This window comes from Palaemon carinicauda, chromosome 11 (assembly GCF_036898095.1).
Source record: "Palaemon carinicauda isolate YSFRI2023 chromosome 11, ASM3689809v2, whole genome shotgun sequence".
NCBI lineage: Eukaryota > Metazoa > Arthropoda > Malacostraca > Decapoda > Palaemonidae > Palaemon > Palaemon carinicauda.
The window spans coordinates 10,641,222-10,662,539 of NC_090735.1; the positions used below are offsets into that span (position 1 = coordinate 10,641,222).

The following is a 21,318-nucleotide window of genomic DNA, read 5'->3' on the forward strand; positions in this document are numbered from 1 at the left end:
TTGAACAATATCTGAGAAATTGTGTATACATATATGGAAGCTCTTGGTTAAAAAAAAGCCAGATAATGATTACGTTGTACAAAAAATCAGAACAGCTGGCAAAAGCGAATGCAAACAACACACACGCTGCAACTCATAACCAGCCTTCCAAAAGTAAACAATGCACTTAGAAATGAAATACTGTAGTGTTCACAGTGTAATCAATCAGTTCGGAAGTTGTTATGCACCAGTCCCCATTAGTCATACTGAGAAAAATGTCAAACTAGCCAGCACTCGTCAGTTTCGTATAACTCATTCTAGTTTCGCTAAAAATTCATATATTAACCAATTCTTGCTCTCATAGCTCTTTGAAAACAAAAAAGAATCTTGAACTTCTAGAAAGCCAATACATCATCAGTCCTTCTTTTGTCAAATGGAGCTTGTTATACTTTGATTTTTGTTCCGGCACTATTTACAAATCTTACACTCTTTACAAAGGAGTATTATTTCAGCGATGGCTGAAACCAGGCGCTTCTGTACACAATCCAGTTTCCGCTTGTGAGAGCTCGTCAAGTCGCAATCGTTCAGCAACGCGCAGCGACACGGGTTTATAGCAGCAGTCCGCCCAGCGAGCACATCTCTTCACGCAACCATCAGCAGTATGTGACCACGCAGCAGCGCACAGGAATGCAGCAGGCTGCGATCTCGTCAGGGGATTGCCAAGACCTCTACCCTCAAAGGCAGAGCATTCACGATCTTCAACCTGCTCTACCAAGACAGAGTATGATAGTATGCCAGTACCCATACAGACAGGTAAGTGGTCACACTCCCCCCTGCAGATGCTTCAACTACGGACACTTTGCAGGTGGTCACTACGGACACTTTGAAGGTAGTCTCCAGCTCGTGATCCTTCTAGTGAGCCTCCTTCCTCCATCCCTGCCTTCAGTAAGGCCATGGCCTGGTTTGATACCTTGGTGAAAGTAGTTCAGCTGGCAGTTACTGGCTCTGTTCAAACTTCTGCAGGTATCCACCACGTGGCAGCAGCTTCAACCAGCACTCCTCGGATCCCGCTAGAGACTTCTGGTTCCTCGAAGGTATCATCTCCACCTTCTGACCCGAGGCACAGGAGTTCCATTCCGATACCGATGATGGTTTCGCCAATCAGACCCAAGGTACGTAATTCTCCAAGGGGTTAGGGATGTGGCAGCAGGATTTCTACAGACTGGAGATGACTCCAATGATGCCTTCTAAAAAGAGAAGATAGAGACAGCCCACCCCTCCTCCTGGCAATATCCTTCTCCCCCCATACAAGCAGAGGTTCGAGATCCCCAAGGGAGATTTCTCTGACCGAGGCATATTGGTTGTCTCCGATCAAGATTGCCACACCCAGCCAGCCTGCTTCATCCACAGTGGCAGAACAGCCTCCGTACGAGCCCCGCCCAAGGATACGCATGACTCTTCCAGGCGCAGGGAGAACGCAAGACTTTCCCTGCTGGCAGAGTTTCTTCCTCCCCCTATGGAGAGAAAAAATTCCAAGACGGTGCTGAGGAGCCACTCTTCGAGAACGGCAGCTCAAGCCCAGGAGAAAGTTTCGAGCACTACAGCTGCAACGATTGCGACAGCAAAGGAGGTCCCCGCGACATTGAGGGTCTCCTCTAGCCATCATGGCGATTACTACAACCCACCCCGGGCTACGATTGTTGAGAGTTTGTGGGTGGATGACGAACAGGACAACACTCTTCCTAGGTCAGCTAGTCTAAGGTTTTCAGAGGCTGAGAGGAAGGAAACCGACCATGCATTCTGGGAGGTCTTGGCCTGCATGAGAACCATCAATGGCCTCGACGACCCTTCAATAGCTCCATCAAAAGGGAATGAGATTGCGTTGGACCATCTGTATGGCACTCGGAGACCCTCTAAGACGAGGGGCTTGAAGGGTACCGGGAAGAAGGCCTTCTCCCTGATCGCCGGAGGTTCAAACTCCCTTTGATCCAGTGACTCCTCAAGGCTCTTACCTCTCCCCTTCATCCAGCAGAGGAGGGATTATGAAGTGACGAAGGAGAAACTTTAAGCCTTGTTGCTGGACCCGGCTATTGAATCATTGACAAAAGGTGTCTCGTGTAAGAAGCTTGCAGGACTTCCCATCACCTTCTCAGCTAACAATGACCTAAACATGAAGAAAGACACGAAGTTTGCCATGTAGGCTACTTCGTGGCTCGATCTGTGGCTGTGGTTATTGAGCTAACCTAATCAAGACGGAGGACTGGTCGCAGGAGCAGACCAGGAAGTCCATGTCGACCTTTTTATTATTGGGTACCAGGACCGTCGAGTTCCTTGTTCACTAAGTGGTCAACTTGTGGGAAAATTTGATCCTGAGACAACAGAACACAGTAATAGAGAGGTTACATTAGCACGTTCCTAGGACAGAAGGGATGAGACTACGAACTCGACAGTGGAGGGACCATCATTGTTCAACGCAGAGGATGTCAAATGGGCAGCAGACCGTTGGAGGAAGACGAGTCAGAACTCTCTCTTTCAGAGGGCTATGACCTCAAGGGCACATGGAACAGGTCCTCCATCTAGGAAACCACCACCATCCAAACCTCAGGGGCAAGCAGGAATTCAAGCGCTCCCAATTCGCCTTCAAAGAAGCTCTTTCCTGCTCGAGACCAGCCAAAGGGAAGCAGAAACATCAAAGGAGGAACAGGTAGCAGTCGAGGCCTGCAACGCTCCCACTGGTGGCTGAGCCCTAGACTGTTTCCATGATTCGGTCAGGATATCGCATCCCATTCACGCAATCTCTCCCTCCATTGACTCAACGTCCAGTTTCATCAAGCTCCTACATGAAGGGATCCGTGAAGAAGCTGGCCCTCTGGGCTGAAATCCAGACCATGTTGGAGAAGAACGCTCTCCAAGAAGTCCTAGACGAGCCCCCAGGTTTGTGTGTGTGGTGTTTTTTTTTTCTCCCCAGGATGGAGACAGGAGGCACAGTCAGACGGTCAGTAAGATCTCAGGACTTCATGTGCACGCTGGACCTAAAGGACGCACACTTCCAGATCCCAGTCCATCCATCATCGAGGAAGTATTTGTGGATCATATTCAACAAGCGATCATGATTTGACTCTCATGACTGTTTTCCTTCTCGTCCTGGCTTTAGCTAATAAGGTAAAAAAGATACATGGTCTTTCCTATGACATCCTTTATTCAAGGGGATGGGGTCAGGTAATCCTCAGCTTCATCCGTGAGTTTGTAGGTAAGACTCAAAATCCGGCTGTAGTGGACTCTAGGTTTGGGCCCTTCCGGGTTTTGAGTCTCCATAACGTAACCGACTGTTCTGATCAATTGTTAGTGTGTCCTGTGAAAGCGCTGAGGCAATATCTCAAATGCACATTCAAGGCTCCCCCTCATATCAAACATTTGTCTACTAGTATGGGCAGGGTCAAAAGGAGTGACGAAAAACACTACGTCTGCATGGATTCAGAAGGCCTTTGATTACCCCTTCAATCCTGACTCTTCACAACTTGATCGTAGACATAGAGCTAATAACATTAGGGGTGCAAGCACTTCCCAACATTCAAAAAAAAAAAAGCTTCGCTGTGGTGCAAGTCTCACAAGCGGGTGTCTGCCGATGTCAGATCGGACCACCTTTACAACACATTACCTACAAGATATAACACACACAAGCCTAGATACCTTCTCTCTGTGGTGACCTATGGTAACGTCCTGGACTGGTAATCACGAGACTAGGGTTCGAGTCGTACTCAAATTTGTTAGTTCCTTTGGTCGCTGCAACCTCACCATCTTAATTAGCTAAGGATTGGGGATTTTGGGGAGTCTATAGGTCTATCTGCTGAATCATCAGTAGCCACTGCCTGGCCCTCCTTAGTCCTAGCTTGGGTGGAGAGGGCGTTGGGCACTGGTCATATGTATATATGGTCAGTCTCTAGGTCACTGTCCCTTACCTCTGCCATTCATGAGTAGCCTTTAAACCTATGGTGGCCGCTCAACAAGGGTTATAGCTACAGTACTTCAGCTCCTTACAGGACAAGTCGCAGTTGGTCGAGGGTAGATATTACCTGGTGTTACTCTAGGGTGAATGGATAGAATGACTAGCTTTTTCTTCCTTTTTCTTTCCCCATCTTTGGGCAAAACACCTGGAGAAATCAGCAAGCTGACCTACCTCTGACTGCAGGTAAATCCCATTTAACTTGTTTGGTCTGAAATATGATGTATATTTTGTTGTCTCTATTGTCCCTGTGAGAGCGAGTCGGATGTTGTTTAGGTTTAAGTATGAAGTTGTTTTCAATATACTTAATTTTTCAATATTAAACTTACCCGATAATCATGTAGCTGTCAACTCCGTTGCCCGACAGAATTCTATGGAGGGATACGCCAGCTATCACAATACTAGAAGGGGGTGTACTTACCAGCGCCACCTGTGGCCAGGTACTCAATCATTTGTTGTTTACACCTCCTCAATTATTCCTCTGTCGTGCTTCCGGCTAGACGTTCTGGGATACGCTCATGGTCTTCGAGTTTATTCATGGATATTTGGTGAAGTATTCTCTTAGATTAACGGCTGTCGCATACTGGAATCCTTTTTATATTAGCTAGTTAGCTTTTATATAAACTCTGATTAACGGTTAATGAATTTTTGCTTGTTTTTTGGATCACCCTTTGACTTACTCTTTGAAACAAAATGTCTGACGTTTCGCAAGCTCCCTCCCATAGACGATGTAGGTCTTGCAATAGGCGTATTCCGAAGGTCTCGGTAGATCCTCACACCGCTTGTTCTGACTGTAGGGACAGGCCCTGTCTATTAGAAAATCGGTGTGAGGAGTGCGCCGGACTTTCGGAATTGGATTTTGTACGTCTTTTAAAATATTCATCCAAGTTAGAGAGAACTAGAGCTAGGAGAAGTTCTTCTCACTCTTCTATGTTTTCCTCACCTCATGATCCCCTACCTTTTCCTACCCCTGTAGTGGCTACCCCCGAACCTACTGTGTGCCCTCCGCCTGATATGTCAACTGTTTTGCGTGCTATTCAGGCTTTAGGAGATAAGGTAGAATCAGTGGTAAGTGACCATAAGTCTCTGATGGCCGAGGTTAAAGAACTGAAGGTCAAGAGTGCAGTGGGTGGAAATAGTGCCAGTGCTGTGACGAGTGCTAGTGTCTGTGCAGTGCCAAGTGCTAGTGGTGCCAGTGTGGTGCGTGAGGATTTTTCTGTGCGAGCCAGTCGTCCTCCCAGTCCGGGACCTCTTGCAAGCTCCCATGCCCAGGGGAGAAGCAATGTCGAAGGGCTTAAGGGTTCGACAGGCCTTGTTAGGCGCACAGAATTATCCTCGGTGGTTGCGGGCGTGTCTTCCTTAGACCGTCACTCCCACCTGCAGACGATTGAGCCCGTCTTCTCGTCCGCTGATCTTCATGCAGGGAAGAAACGTTGGTCTCAGGTCTCGAGACCGCTTAAACGTAGAGTTCAGTCAGCGAGTGCTCAGCCAGGTTGCAGTCATTGGCTCAGCTCCGACTCGCCTCTGTCATCGGTCGACTGTACTCCGCCCAAGAGGAGTAAGGTTCTGCCTTTACAGACCCCGACTGTGACTTTACCTCAGTCTTTTACCGCTTCTGCCGACCCCAAGTGGACCCTGCTTCAGTCCATGCAAGTTCAGCTTTCGGACTTGATGCGTGAATGTCGGGCTGAGAGTGTTGCACCTCCTGCACTCCCTCCACCTGTTCTCGCTGCACCTGTGCTCGCCCAGCCTGCACCTGCTCCGCCTGTGCTCGCCCAGCCTGCACCTGCTCCGCCTGGTCGCAGCACCATCTGCCAGGCGTACGATGTTGAACCACTTTCGGAGTTTGCTGTTCACAGTGTTGTTCAGCCTCAGCCTTCTTTAAGGCAACCTTTGCTTGGGGATCAGGAGAGTTACACTCTTCCTCCTCCTCCCCTTGCTGCTCCACCAGTGGTGCAACTCTCGGTTGGGGTACAACAACCTCTCCCCTCCGTGAGTCTGTCTGCTGCACCAGCGCTGCACCGAGTTCAACCCTCATCTAGGCAAGCTCATCTACACCATGCACTTGCGCCTCAGGAGCCTCAGCTTGCTAGAACTTTACCTTGTTCTGCGCAGCCTCAACCTTCTCATGCTCCACTCATCTCTCAGGAACAGGAACGGACTACTCCGCCTCCGTCCTCCGCTCAGCTGGTGCAATCCTTGGGTGCAACTCTTGCTAGGAGTCAACCTCCTTCACCCTTGCACCTGCCTTCTGCTCCGACTGTTGTTCAACCTATGCAGTCTGAGCCTCAGGTTTTCCCTCAAGTTGAGGAAACCTCTGTTGTTGTTCCTACCCGTTCTGACTCTGCGGTTCAGCATTCTGGTCCTTTTGCTTCGCTACCTTCTGCTGATGAAGTGTCGGATGATGAGGAGGCACATCTTGATCCCTCATCAGACGTGGAGGAGTCTAAGCTTTCTCCATTGTCTGTTGATTTTAGAAAGGTCTTGGCTCTACTCAGGGAGCTTTACCCTGACCACTTCGTCTCTGCTGTTCCCCGTTCTCCTCCATCTGAGTTTTCGCTAGGCGTGCAACAAGCTAAGTCGAGCTATACTAAGCTTGTCCTAGCTAGATCCTCCAAGAGGGCCTTAAGGACCTTAGGGGAGTGGCTTCAGTCTAAACAACACCTGGGCAAGACTTCCTTCATGTTCCCTCCAACGAAGCTCGCATCGAAAGGTTGCGTTTGGTATGCCACAGGGGAAGCACCAGGCTTGGGAGTTCCTGCCTCTGCCCAGGCTGACTTCTCAAGTCTGGTGGACTCGCCTAGGAGGACTGCGATGAGACGCTCGAAGGTTTGTTGGACCTTCTCAGACCTGGATCATCTTCTGAAAGGGTTGTTCAGAGCTTTCGAAATGTTCAATTTTCTCGACTGGTGCCTGGGAGCCCTCAGCAAGAAAACATCTCCTGCGGACAAAGACTCTGCCATGTTAATTATGTCCTGCATGGATAAGGCTATCAGGGATGGATCGGGTGAGCTAGCGTCGTTATTTGTATCAGGGGTGTTGAAGAAAAGAGAACAACTGTGTTCCTTCCTCTCAGCCAGCATTACACCGTGCCAGCGGTCACAGCTCCTTTTTGCTCCACTCTCAAAGTTCCTCTTTCCCGAGGAGCTAGTTAAGGACTTATCGGCTGCCCTGATACAGAAGGACACGCACGATCTTGTAGCTTCATCGGCTCGTAAGTCTAAGGTTACCACCTCTGTCCCCAAGACTTATCGCTCTCCAGTGGCTGATACCCCGGCCACTAGGTTCATACCGCCCTTTCGTGGTAGAGCCCCCAGCCGAGGAAGCTCCCGTCCAGACTCTCACAGGGGCAAGTCTAAGAAAGGACCCAGGACATCTAAGGGAAAGCACTGACTCTCAAATTCTCCAGACAACAGTAGGTGCCAGGCTCAAGATCTTCTGGCAAGCCTGGGAGAAGAGAGGTGCAGACGCACAGTCTGTCAGTTGGCTGAGGTACGGTTACAGGATTCCATTCTGCCTCAAACCGCCTCTGACCACATCGCCCATCAACCTCTCTCCCAACTACAAAGAAGAGGACAAGAGGCTAGCATTGCAACAGGAGGTGTCGCTACTTGTGCAGAAGAAGGCAGTGGTTATAGTCCGGGACCATCAATCCCCGGGCTTCTACAACCGTCTTTTTCTTGTGGCCAAAAAGACAGGAGGTTGGAGACCGGTGCTGGACGTCAGCTCTCTCAACGAGTATGTCACCAAGCAGACGTTCACAATGGAGACGACCAAGTCGGTCTTAGCAGCGGTCAGACAGGAGGACTGGATGGTCTCGTTGGACTTGAAAGATGCATACTTTCACGTTCCCATTCATCCAGACTCCCAACCTTTCCTGAGATTCGTTTTCGGAAAGGTTGTCTATCAGTTCCAAGCCCTGTGTTTTGGCCTAAGCACAGCTCCTATGGTCTTTACTCATCTGATGAGGAATGTAGCGAAATTCCTGCACTTATCGAACATCAGAGCCTCCCTCTACCTAGACGACTGGCTGTTGAGAGCCTCCACGAGTCGTCGTTGTCTGGAGAACCTCTCTTGGACTTTAGATCTAATCAGAGACCTAGGTCTATTAGTCAATATAGAGAAATCTCAACTCATTCCCTCCCAATCCATTGTGTACCTGGGAATGGAGATTCAGAGTCGGGATTTTCGGGCTTTTCCATCGGCCCCCAGGATAAACCAAGCCCTACAGTGCATCATGAGCATGCTGAAGAGGAGCAATTGCTCAGTGAGACAGTGGATGAGTCTCACAGGGACCCTCTCATCTCTGGCCCTGTTTGTCGAGCTGGGGAGACTCCACCTCCGCCCTCTTCAATTCCACCTTGCAGCTCATTGGGACAAGGGCTCGACTCTAGAAGCAGTCTCTATCCCTATCAACCAAGAGATGAAGACCACTCTCCGGTGGTGGAAGCACAATCTTCTTCTCAAGGAGGGTCTATCATTGGCCATCCAGACCCCCCATCTTCATCTCTTCTCGGATGCATCGGACTCGGGCTGGGGTGCGACCTTGGACGGACGGGAATGCTCAGGAGTGTGGAACAAGGAACAAGGATTACTCCACATCAATTGCAAGGAACTGTTAGCAGTCCATCTTGCCCTGTTGAACTTCAAGTCCCTCCTGCTAGGCAAAGTGGTGGAGGTGAATTCAGACAACACCACAGCCTTGGCTTACATCTCCAAGCAAGGAGGGACCCATTCGAGGAGCCTTTACGAGATCGCAAGGGACCTCCTCATTTGGTCAAGAGGTCTAAACCTCACTCTGGTCACGAGGTTCATCCAGGGCGATATGAATGTTTCAGCGGATCGCCTCAGCAGAAGGAATCAGGTCATTCCCACGGAATGGACCCTCCACAAGAGTGTGTGCAACAGACTTTGGACGTTGTGGGGTCAACCTACCATAGACCTGTTTGCCACCTCCATCACCAAGAGACTTCCGCTTTATTGTTCCCCTGTTCCAGACCCTGCAGCGGTTCATGTAGATGCTTTTCTTCTGAACTGGTCCCATCTCGACCTGTACGCATTCCCTCCGTTCAAGATTATAAACAAAGTTCTGCAGAAATTCGTCTCGCACGAAGGGACACGGCTGACGCTGGTTGCTCCCCTTTGGCCTGCAAGAGAATGGTACACAGAGGTACGTCAATGGCTAGTCGACTTCCCCAGGACTCTACCTCTAAGAGTGGACCTTCTACGTCAACCACACGTAGACAGGTTGCACCCAAACCTCCACGCTCTTCGACTGACTGCCTTCAGACTGTCGAAAGATTCGCTAGAGCTAGAGGCTTTTCGAAGGAGGCAGCCAGTGCGATTGCCAGAGCTAGAAGAATTTCCACTCGTAGAGTCTACCAGTCTAAGTGGGAGGTCTTCCGAAGCTGGTGTAGAGCCAATTCAATATCCTCTACCAATACCTCTGTGATCCAAATAGCTGACTTCCTTCTTCATCTTAGGAATGAGAGATCCCTTTCAACATCTACGATTAAAGGGTATAGGAGCATGTTGGCCTCAGTCCTCCGCCACAGGGGTTTGGACCTGTCTTCCAACAAGGACCTTCAAGACATTCTCAAGTCTTTTGAAACGTCTAAAGAACGTCGTCTTTCCACTCCAGGCTGGAATCTGGACGTAGTCTTAAGGTTCCTTATGACATCTAGGTTCGAACCTCTCCAGTCAGCTTCCTTCAAGGATCTTACCCTCAAGACTGCTTTTCTCGTTTGCCTTGCAACAGCTAAGAGAGTCAGTGAGGTTCATGCCTTCAGCAAGAACATTGGTTTCACAACCGAATCAGCTACATGTTCTTTTCAGCTTGGATTCCTAGCAAAGAACGAGCTTCCTTCACGTCCTTGGCCTAGATCGTTCGAAATACCTAGCCTCTCCAACATGGTAGGTAACGAACTAGAGAGAGTTCTTTGCCCTGTCAGAGCTCTCAAATATTATCTGAAGAGGTCTAAACCTATTCGAGGACAGTCAGAAGCCTTATGGTGTGCCATCAAGAAACCCTCGAGACCCATGTCCAAGAATGGGCTTTCGTACTATATAAGGCTTCTGATCAGAGAAGCACATTCTCACTTAAAGGAGGAAGACCTTGCATTGCTGAAGGTAAGGACCCACGAAGTAAGAGCTGTAGCTACTTCGTTGGCCTTTAATAAAAACCGTTCTCTGCAGAGCATTATGGATGCAACCTATTGGAGGAGCAAGTCAGTGTTTGCATCATTTTATCTGAAAGATGTCCAGTCTCTTTACGAGAACTGCTACACCCTGGGACCATTCGTAGCAGCGAGTGCAGTAGTAGGTGAGGGCTCAGCCACTACATTCCCATAATCCCATAACCTTTTTAACCTTTCTCTTGAATACTTTTATTGTTGTTTTTATGGTTGTTACGGTAGGCTAAGAAGCCTTCCGCATCCTTGGATTTGGCGGGTGGTCTATTCATTCTTGAGAAGCGCCTGGGTTAAAGGTTTGGTAGAGGTCCTTTAGTAGGGTTGCAACCCCTTGTACTTTGGCACCTTTGGGTTGATTCAGCCTCCAAGAGGAACGCTGCGCTCAGTAAGGAAGACGAACTTTAAATAAAAGGCAGAGTAACGGTTCTATTCGACTTCCTTACCAGGTACTTATTATTTCATTGTTATTTGAGATAACTGTTATATGAAATTTGGGATACTTAGCTATCCTTTAATCATGTACACTGGTTTTCACCCACCTCCCTGGGTGTGAATCAGCTACATGATTATCGGGTAAGTTTAATATTGAAAAATGTTATTTTTATTAATAAAATAAATTTTTGAATATACTTACCCGATAATCATGATTTAATCGACCCTCCCTTTCCTCCCCAGAGAGAACCAGTGGACCGAGGAATAATTGAGGAGGTGTAAACAACAAATGATTGAGTACCTGGCCACAGGTGGCGCTGGTAAGTACACCCCCTTCTAGTATTGTGATAGCTGGCGTATCCCTCCATAGAATTCTGTCGGGCAACGGAGTTGACAGCTACATGATTATCGGGTAAGTATATTCAAAAATTTATTTTATTAATAAAAATAACATTTTTTACCTGCCCAAGTCACAGTGCTTAGTTTTCACTTCAGATTGGTCAGGCCATCAACTCCCCAGTCTACCAGATGGGAGAGTTCACAAGGTGTCAGCGTGCCTCTCTCACACAATAATGAGCTCAGAGTTACACCCCAGGTCAAGTTCCCAGCCAGTTGGGTTTCGGATTTCCACCCTCCTAAGGGTGAATCTCCATCACCTTTCCCCGAGAAGTCCTGCTTGCAACCAAAAGTGACGTAACGCACTGGGTGAGTGTGAGCGAGGTGGGTGGTCTACCCCCCGCTAACCATGCTAACAAGTGGAGGGTCGTTAACACCTAACGTTAAAATGTTTATGGCTAGATTCCAGCTATACTGGAAGTAATATCTCCATAGTAAAGAGCTCAGGTTTGTATAGTTAGGAAAAATAAAAATTAATTCCAAATTTGTTATTTCTTTTGTGATTTTCATGAAATGCACTTCCTTTCTATGGGTCAGAGCTTTGTATTTCTGTATTTGGTACATAGATTTATTAATCTGATCTGCATAGAACAGCATTGCATTTTACTATATATTTACTTTTAAAACATATGAATAGGAGTATCAATAATAACATGCAGTGTACTGTTTTCAGGGATATGGTTATGCGCAACCACAGGGAGGCTACCCAGGCCAGGCCCCTCCCTCTGGTTACGGACAGGTCAGTAAAATAGCCTTTTTGCATCGGGCCATGTGTTTTTCTGAAACATTATTCATACCGATAGGTATTGAAGGAGGTCATGATGACTCAACTGCATATGCTTATAAACACACAAAAGAGCAAACCAGTCACACGTAAGATTAACTCTTGACATACTAAGGTACAGTAGGAAGATTGAAGGTAAATAGGTAAGTATACCATTTATAAGAAGCATGAAATATCTGCAGTATTTAGTTTTCTCTTTTTCTTCTCATTCTCTTTCCATATTCTTTCAATTTTTCTTTCAACTGCTCTTTCATCTCATAATTTTCCATTTCTTTCTTTTCAAAAAGATGAGAGTGAGGCCAATTAAGCAAGGAAGGGCGAGAAAAGTTTTTGTATAGTGATTACTTCTTTAAAACATGTCATCGGTCTTTTAAACTATAATCTCCATCGGGTAGCTTTACAGTCAAGTCCCACCCACTGCAAAATGTTTGTGATTGGTTACCTCTTGGAAGGGAAATGGCATCGCACTTCTAACTTGTCAGAATAATTAACAATACAGAATTTATTCAATTCCAAATAATGAAGTGTGTACACAATAACAATAGTCAAAATAATTAAAAATACAGAATTGATTATAGTATAAATAGTAGGATCACTGGCCTACATATCAATTTCTGAAGTCAATTGACATTTCTTCCCAAATCGGTTGAGAATAGAGTTATCTTTGAAAACACTGTAGCATACTGTGTTCTGTATTAAAGGATTATTATGAAAAGCTCATATAATAATGACTGTACATTGAATCTTTACTTGTACTGTATTATGGATAACCCTGGTGAGAAGCTACAGGAAAATAGACTTCAACTAAAGCTTAGTTGCTTTAAGTACATGTACTGTACAGTACATTGAATTTTCATACCTGTATCAGCTGTAAATATAAGAATGATTTCACATAGTCCTGTATTTAAAATTTCTTATACTGTATTATTAAAATAATTACTTCAGCATAGGTACAATGCAGTATAAAAAAAAAAATTCTTAACCAATATTCGTTTACCACAGGCTTTGAAGTAGAGCTTCCGCAACAAGGCAGGTATAACAAGGTTTGTAGAGCAGATTTTATGACTAACCTGTGTAGTAATTAAGAATCGCAACCAAAAGTTAGTGCTTGCATCGTATATATTGCTATACTGCTGAAGGGCACTTGGTGCCCTAGGGCTTCTTCTTTAGTCATAAACCCCATTTATCACTAACACAGTGTTGGTGTTTATTTACCTAGGCTAATCATTTTAGTATTTTGTGGACAGAAGGTTTTGTTTTGGCTTGCATTTTTGTACATGTCCCAGAGAATTATTATTATTATTACTAGCCAAGCTACAACCCTATTTGGAAAAGCAGGATGCTATAGGCTCTAAGGCTCCAACAGAGAAGGTAGCCCAGTGAGGAAAAGGGATAAGAAAATGAATAAGCTATGTTTTAGGTAGAATTAATAATTTTTTAAAAATATCTTCAGTTTGGTAACTAGCATTTGCAGCAAGTTTGAACTTCTGAAATTCAACAGATTCAACTACTAGACTAGGAAGATCATTCCACAACTGGTTACACCTGGAGTAAAACTACAGAAATACAGTACAAGACTGTGTAGTATTGTACCCTATAATGAAGGGCTTAAAATTACCATATCTACATACCCTGTACCTAAACTACATACAGTTTGGGTGTGTTGAAACTTTTCCTCTTTACCAAGAAATAATTAAAATCTTTAAAAAAAATTTTAAAAAATATCGTCCCACAGAAACACGCTATATAATGATTTTTAAATATTAAACTTAGCCGGTGAATATATAATAGCTGACGTCTCGGACGGCTCGACAGAAAAACACAAAAACTCGCGAGCGATCGCCATGAAGGTTGCGTGTGTGCCCACCAGCGCCAACTATCGGCCAGATACCGCATATACATGTAAACAGCTCCAGTTCTTCTCTGTCGGTCTTGTCGACAAGTTGATTCCATTACTCGCTGTTGACCTGGAGTTTTTCGTCATTCTTGGTGAAGTACTTCTTTTTGGTTTTGAGCTTTCGCAGTGCAGGTGTTTTTATCTTCAATTTAAACTCTTGAACTCTTTTTTGGATAGATTTTATTGTTGATGACTTTGGATTGTTTTTGGATTTTCTTTGACTTTTCAAAATGGCTGACCCTTCTCCAATTCTTAAATTTCGTAAATGTCATGCTAGGGATTGTAACAAACGTCTTCCAAAGGCCTCTCTCGACCCACATACCGTGTGTTCTAATTGTCGGGGTAAAACCTGTCAATTAGGAGATCGGTGTGATGAGTGCGTGGTACTTTCGGAATTCGACTGGCTAGAGTTTGATAAGTATTCTCGTAAGCTAGAGAGAGATAGGGTGAGGAGAAGTTCCTCTAGATCATTAGAATTTTCCTCCTCCCATGCCCCTGAACCTAATCCTTCCCCAGTAGTAGTTGTGCCTGAACCTTCTACTAGCACTCATGAACCATCAATGCGGGATATGTTGCGTGCCATTCAAGCGTTGGGCGAGAGAGTTGAATCTTTGGCTACGGACCGTAATCAACTCATGGCGGATGTAAAAGTTAGTGTCAGAGTGCCACATTAGAAAATCGTGGGGATAAAGTGATTAGTGCGCAAAGTGTTATCAGTGTTGCGACCGAGGGTTCGTCTGTTCGTGCTTGTCGTTCGCCTAGTCCGAGACCTCTTGCAAGCTCCCATGCACCAGGGAGAAGTAATGTCGTAGGACTTATGGGGACGAGAGGCTTTAACCGACGAACAGACGTTCCCTCTATGGTTTCGGGCGTGTCTTGTCAAGACCGCCCCTACCATAAGACGAGCGAGGCGGTTTTCTCCTCGTCATCCGAAGGCTTCTCGCGTAAGAAACCGTGGAGCAAGGTTTCGAGACCCTTAAAGCGGAAGTCAGTCCCTTCAGGACAGGTCCAGCGTCCTGGTTGTAGCCATTGGGACAGCTCTGACCCTGTGCAGTCATCGGAAGACTGCTCGCCGCCTAAACAGAAGCGTAACACAGGCTCCGAGAGTCTTAGTGTAGGCAATGTTTTGCAGTCACAGACGTTACCATCGTCTCGACCCGCACCCACTCCCGTTGATCCTAAATGGGTTGTACTGCAGAATATGCAGAATAAGCTTGCCTCTCTTATGGAGGACTATACTGCTGAGCAGGTTCACGATAATCCTCGCCGTTACGCTGATCGAGATCCTGGCCGTCAGCCGCCCAAACGAGCCTTTGCTCGTCCTGTTGACGTTGATGTTACAAAGTCACGTCAGTCACGTTACTTAGAGCCTCACTCGATGCAGTCCCGTGTTGACTTTCAGCCGCTTGTGGACGTTCAGCCGCTGCCGCATGCTCGTGTTGGCGTTCAGGACGTTCGCCAACCAGCTAAGTTGACTTGTTTTGACGTTGAGCGTCAAGCACCGCAGTCAAGAGTTGTTTTAACTTGCTTGAGACTCATCAGTTGTCGGACGAGGTTCCTTCAGATGAGGACGTTGCTGATCCTCCTCCTAATGATAATCCTTTGGACGTTTTGTCGGATGTAGAGGAACCTAATGCTGTACAACCTTCGATGGATTTTAAGAAAATCATGATGATTTTCAAGGATCTTTTCCCAGATCATTTTGTTGCTGTTGCTCCTCGTTCGCCTCCGTCTGAGTTTGCGCTAGGCTTAGCTGCTACCAAGCCTGCCTTTACTAAGCTAGTGCTTTCTCGCTCTTCTAAGAGGGCTTTACGTCTTCTAGGCGACTGGTTGGATACCAGGAGGAGTTTGGGGAAGACGGCTTTTGCCTTCCCACCTTTTAAGCTAGCTTCTAGATCGAGCGTCTGGTATGACACGGGAGAAGTTCTCGGCTTGGGAGTCCCTGCCTCTGCCCAGGGTGACTTCTCAAGCCTCGTAGACTCTCCCCGTCGCCTGGCCATGAGACGCTCGAAGATTTGTTGGTCCTCCTCGGACCTTGACCATCTACTTAAAGGCGTATACAGGGCCTTTGAAGTTTTTAACTTTCTAGATTGGTCTTTAGGAGCATTAAGTAGGAAGATCTCGTCTGCTGACCAAGATGTATCCTTACTTATTATGTCCTGTATGGACAAAGCCATCCGCGATGGCTCCAATGAGCTCGCCTCCACCTTTACGTCGGGAGTCTTGAAGAAGAGAGAAACCCTTTGCTCTTTCCTTTCAGCAGGAGTTACTCCCTGTCAAAGATCGGAACTGCTCTTTGCTCCCTTATCGGCTGCCTTGTTTCCACAACAGCTGATTAAGGACATTGCTGCTTCGCTTGTGCAGAAGGACACACATGACCTGATGGCTTCTTCTGCTCGCAAGGGAGCTCCTTCTTCATCCTTTGTTGTGAGACCCAGAATCGAGACTCCTGCGTCTAGATTTATCCCGCCCTTTCGTGGCAGAGCTCCCAGCAGGGGAGGCTCTCGTGCCGAGGGAAAGAGAGGTAAGAAGAGAGGAGCCAAGTCCTCCCGTGGCAGAGTCTGACTGCCCACGGCCTCAGACAGCGGTAGGGGCCAGACTGAACAGCTTCTGGCAGGCCTGGGAGAAGAGGGGTGCAGACCAAGAGTCTGTTCTGTTGCTCAAGGAGGGGTACAAAATACCATTTGTACGCAGACCTCCTCTAGTAACAGTTCCCATAGACCTCTCTCCCAGGTATCGAGAGGAGTCAAAGAGACAAGCCCTACATCACGAAGTGTCTCTGTTGCTAGAGAAGAGAGCGGTGGTGAAAGTCTCGGACCTTCAATCACCGGGGTTTTACAACCGTCTCTTCCTAGTCCCAAAGCATACAGGGGGTTGGAGGCCAGTGCTAGACGTCAGTGCGCTCAACGTTTTTGTTACGAAAACAAAATTTACGATGGAGACCACGAACTCCGTCTTAGCAGCGGTCAGAGAGGGAGACTGGATGGTCTCTCTCGACCTGCGAGATGCGTACTTCCACATTCCTATACACCTGGATTCCCAACCGTTTCTGAGGTTTGTTTACAGGAATGTGGTATACCAGTTTCGAGCACTGTGCTTCGGCCTCAGTCCTGCTCCTCTCGTGTTTACGAGGCTCATGAGGAATGTGGCAAAATTCCTTCATCTATCGGGAATTCGAGCCTCCCTGTACTTGGACGACTGGCTTCTCAGAGCATCGTCCAGTCATCGCTGTCTGCAGGATCTACATTGGACGTTGGGTCTGGCCAAGGAGTTGGGACTTTTGGTCAACTTAGAAAAGTCCCAACTGATTCCATCCCAGACGATTCTATATTTGGGGATGGAGATTCGCAGTCTAGTTTTTCGGGCTTTTCCGTCTGCCACCCGAATAGAACAAGCCCTGCTCAAAGTCCGACTAATGCTGAAAAGAGAACGTTGTTCAGTAAGGAGTTGGATGAGTCTCGTAGGGACTCTATCATCCCTGGAGCAGTTTGTCTCGCTAGGGAGACTGCACCTTCGGCCTCTCCAGTTCCATTTAGACTCTCACTGGAACAAGGGCAAGACTTTAGAGACTGTATCAATCCCGGTCTCCGAACCAGTAAAAGCATGCCTGAACTGGTGGGACAGCAACATCAGTCTGAGAGAGGGCCTGTCCCTAGCAGTCAAGAACCCAAACCACGTGTTGTTCTCAGACGCGTCGGATTTGGGTTGGGGTGCGACCCTGGACGGTCGGGAATGCTCGGGTCTTTGGACCTCAGTTCAGAAGAGCATGCACATCAACGGCAAGGAGCTATTAGCAGTCCACTTGGCCTTGATGAATTTCGAGAGCATTCTTCGAAACAAAGTGGTAGAGGTCAATTCAGACAACACCACAGCTTTGGCGTATATCTCCAAGCAAGGAGGCACTCACTCCCACACGCTGTACGTGATCGCAAGGGACCTCCTCATATGGTCAAAAAATCGAGGCATCTCCCTGTTGACAAGATTCATCCAGGGGGACTTGAACGTCTTGGCAGACTGTCTCAGTCGGAGAGGTCAGGTGATACCCACGGAATGGACCCTCCACAAGGACGTGTGCAAGAGTCTTTGGGCGACTTGGGGTCAACCCACCATAGACCTCTTTGCCACCTCGTTGACCAAAAGGCTCCCAATCTATTGCTCACCAGTCCCAGATCCAGAGGCGATCCACATAGACGCGTTTCTACTGGACTGGTCTCACATGGACTTGTATGCATTCCCACCATTCAAGATAGTCAACAAGGTACTGCAGAAGTTCGCCTCTCACGAAGGGACAAGGTTAACGTTGGTTGCTCCCCTCTGGCCCGCGAGAGAGTGGTTCACCGAGGTACTTCAATGGCTGGTAGACATTCCAAGGAGTCTTCCTCTAAGGGTAGATCTCTTACGTCAGCCCCACGTAAAGGATGTTCATCAAAGCCTCCCCGCGCTTCGGCTGACTGCCTTCAGACTATCGAAAGACTCTCAAGAGCTCGAGGCTTTTCGAAGGAGGCAGCCAGTGCGATTGCGAGAGCTAGGAGAGCTTCTACCATCAAAGTATACCAGTCGAAGTGGGAAGTCTTTCGAGACTGGTGCAAGTCAGCATCTGTGTCCTCTTCCAGTACCTCTGTAGCCCAAATCGCAGATTTTCTCTTACATCTGAGAAATGTTCGCTCCCTCTCAGCATCCACTATTAAGGGCTACAGGAGCATGTTGGCTTCGGTCTTTCGACATAGAGGCTTAGATCTTTCCAATAATAAAGATCTCCAAGATCTCCTTAAGTCTTTCGAGACCTCTAAGGAACTTAGACGTGGTCCTAAGGTTCCTGATGTCAGACAGGTTTGAGCCATTGCATTCAGCCTCCCTGAAGGATCTCACCCTCAAGACACTTTTTCTAGTGTGCTTGGCTTCGGCTAAAAGGGTCAGTGAGATTCATGCCTTCAGTAAGAACATCGGCTTTTCCACAGATAAAGCCACATGTTCACTTCAGCTTGGTTTCCTGGCCAAAAATGAACTGCCTTCTCGTCCTTGGCCTAAGTCATTCGATATACCTTGCCTGTCAGAGATCGTAGGCAACGAACTTGAAAGAGTACTGTGTCCAGTTAGAGCTCTTAAGTTCTACTTAGCTCGTACTAAGTCCTTACGAGGTGGATCTGAGGCCTTATGGTGCTCAGTTAAGAAGCCATCATTACCTATGTTAAAGAATGCTTTGTCATATTTTATCAGATTTTTAATCCGAGAGGCTCATTCTCACTTGAATGAAACAGACCGTTGCTTGCTTAAGGTTAAGACACACGAAGTAAGAGCTATAGCAACTTCCGTGGCCTTTAAGCAAAATAGATCTCTGCGAAGTATTATGGACGCGACCTTTTGGAGAAGCAAGTCGGTATTCGCGTCATTTTACTTAAAAGATGTCCAGACTCTTTATGAGGACTGCTACACACTGGGTCCATTCGTTGCAGCGAGTGCAGTAGTGGGTGAGGGTTCTACCACTACATTCCCTTAATTCCAATATCCTTTTAATCTGTGTCTTGAAATGTTTTTAATCTTGTTTTTGGGTGTACGGAAGGCTAAGAAGCCTTTCGCATCCTGGTTGATTTGGCAGGTGGTCAAATGTCATTTCTTGAGAGCGCCCAGATTAGGGGTTTGATGAGGTCCTGTTGTATGGGTTGCCGCCCTTGATACTTCAGCTCCTGGGAGTCTTTCAGCATCCTAAGAGGATGGCTGGGCTTCGTGAGGAAGACAGACTAACAAGGCAGAGTAATCGTCAAAGTCAGCTTCCTTACCAGGTACCTATATATATTTGGGTTTTGTTATGATATAACTCAAAAACTCTAAGCATATATGCCGTAAACTGTATTAATACTGGTCTCTACCCACCACCATGGGTGTGAATCAGCTATTATATATTCACCGGCTAAGTTTAATATTTAAAAATGATATTTTGATTATAAAATAAATTTTTGAATATACTTACCCGGTGAATATATAAATTAAAGGCCCCCCCTTCCTCCCCGATAGAGACCCAGCGGGATGAGAAGAACTGGAGCTGTTTACATGTATATGCGGTATCTGGCCGATAGTTGGCGCTGGTGGGCACACCCGCAACCTTCATGGCGATCGCTCGCGAGTTTTTGTGTTTTTCTGTCGAGCCGTCCGAGACGTCAGCTATTATATATTCACCGGGTAAGTATATTCAAAAATTTATTTTATAATCAAAATATCATTTTGCAATATAGATTTATCATGGGCAGAACAATCTGCAATGTATAGAAGGTTAGGTGAACTGCACTATGGCGAGGGATGACTGTATTTGAGTAGCCCATTCGGCTTAATGCAGAGAAATCCTGGAATAAAGCATCTTCAATCTTAGACTTATTCCAATATGTTGCCCCTACAGTAGGATATTTATTTCCTTATTTCCTTTCCTCACTAGCCTATGTTTCCCTGTTGGAGCCCTTGGGCTTACAGCATCTTGCTTTTCCAACTAGGGTTGTAGCTTGACTAGTAATAATAATATATTATTGACATAAGAGAAGTCCCATGTGTGTCTCTACTGTTATTTACAGGTGTAATGAGTTAAGGCAACTGAAGGTTGGGTTGCAGTTCAGATGGGTTGGAGAAAGTTTTCATATTTTAAATTACGGTGGAATTTTCAACTATCCCTTGTAAATTACCACTATTCCCTCCTTCCTTTTAAATGTGGAATTTAGTAATTAAATTTAATTTAAGATTCATTGAAATGAAGAAAAGATTTTAGAATAATGTAATATTCATTTCAATTCCTACCAAATATTCATTCAATTACTTACCCACCTTCCCACAACTAGTGAATATCAAAGTGATTGGATTGTGTGAATAAATGTAAGCGTTGCAAGTGTTACCATTGGTGGGGATTCCCAGTTATTACTTGAGAATAAAAATCTTGTTTTTATTAGCCTTGTTAACCAAGCTGTGCTTCAAAGAATGTGGCACATGAATATTGGGTAATTATAGAAATATGTTCCATAATTTTTTATTAATATTTTGAAGAAATGTCAGGATGCATCATGTGCCTGCACATAAGTTCATTACATTACTGTATATAGATTAATCATAACAGTTCTTCAATTTATTTATAGAATACAGGATACATACAGTCAACCCCCCAGGGCCCATGCTGTGATGGCTTTCAAATGTTTTGTGTTTTGCAAGTTTAGACCTACTATTCTTTGTAGCTTACATGAGAGTAACATAGATTATGTGCAGACTAACTCAGCTGCTTATCATACCAAATAGACGGATAGTTGTCATAAATCTGTCATTTTAAGAACATTAAAGTATGGTAAACATGATCTAAAATCAGCACGAAAGACCTTTCAACATACCTCTGAAATACTTTTTTGTGTTTTAATTTGAGAAAGGTCAACATAATTTACAAAATTTAACTGTAATTATCATTTTGCAGAACAGTAATTCTGTTAATTGACAATATCAAGCCATAATTATAATTGTTCTATAATTCAAATGGTGGCAATTTACTATTTTTTCTGTAATTCAAGTGCATTGAATTGATGGAATTGCTCATTCCCACCAATACTATATTTTCTACCAAAAGGACATGGCAGTAGACCTCAACACTCCATACATGTTTTGTGTTTTACTT

The 21,318-nt window shown here is 46.0% G+C and overlaps 1 protein-coding gene across 3 annotated transcripts in view; it reads left to right on the forward strand.

Annotated features, from left to right (window-relative positions):
• Window positions 1-21,318, forward strand: part of LOC137649971 (peflin-like) — a 44,452-nt gene that overhangs the window by 1,695 nt on the left and 21,439 nt on the right. For all 3 annotated transcript variants that reach the window (XM_068382958.1, XM_068382959.1, XM_068382961.1), the window contains exon 2: window positions 11,675-11,740. In XM_068382958.1, coding sequence (XP_068239059.1) covers window positions 11,675-11,740 — 66 coding nt within the window. The remainder of the gene's footprint in view (window positions 1-11,674; window positions 11,741-21,318) is intronic.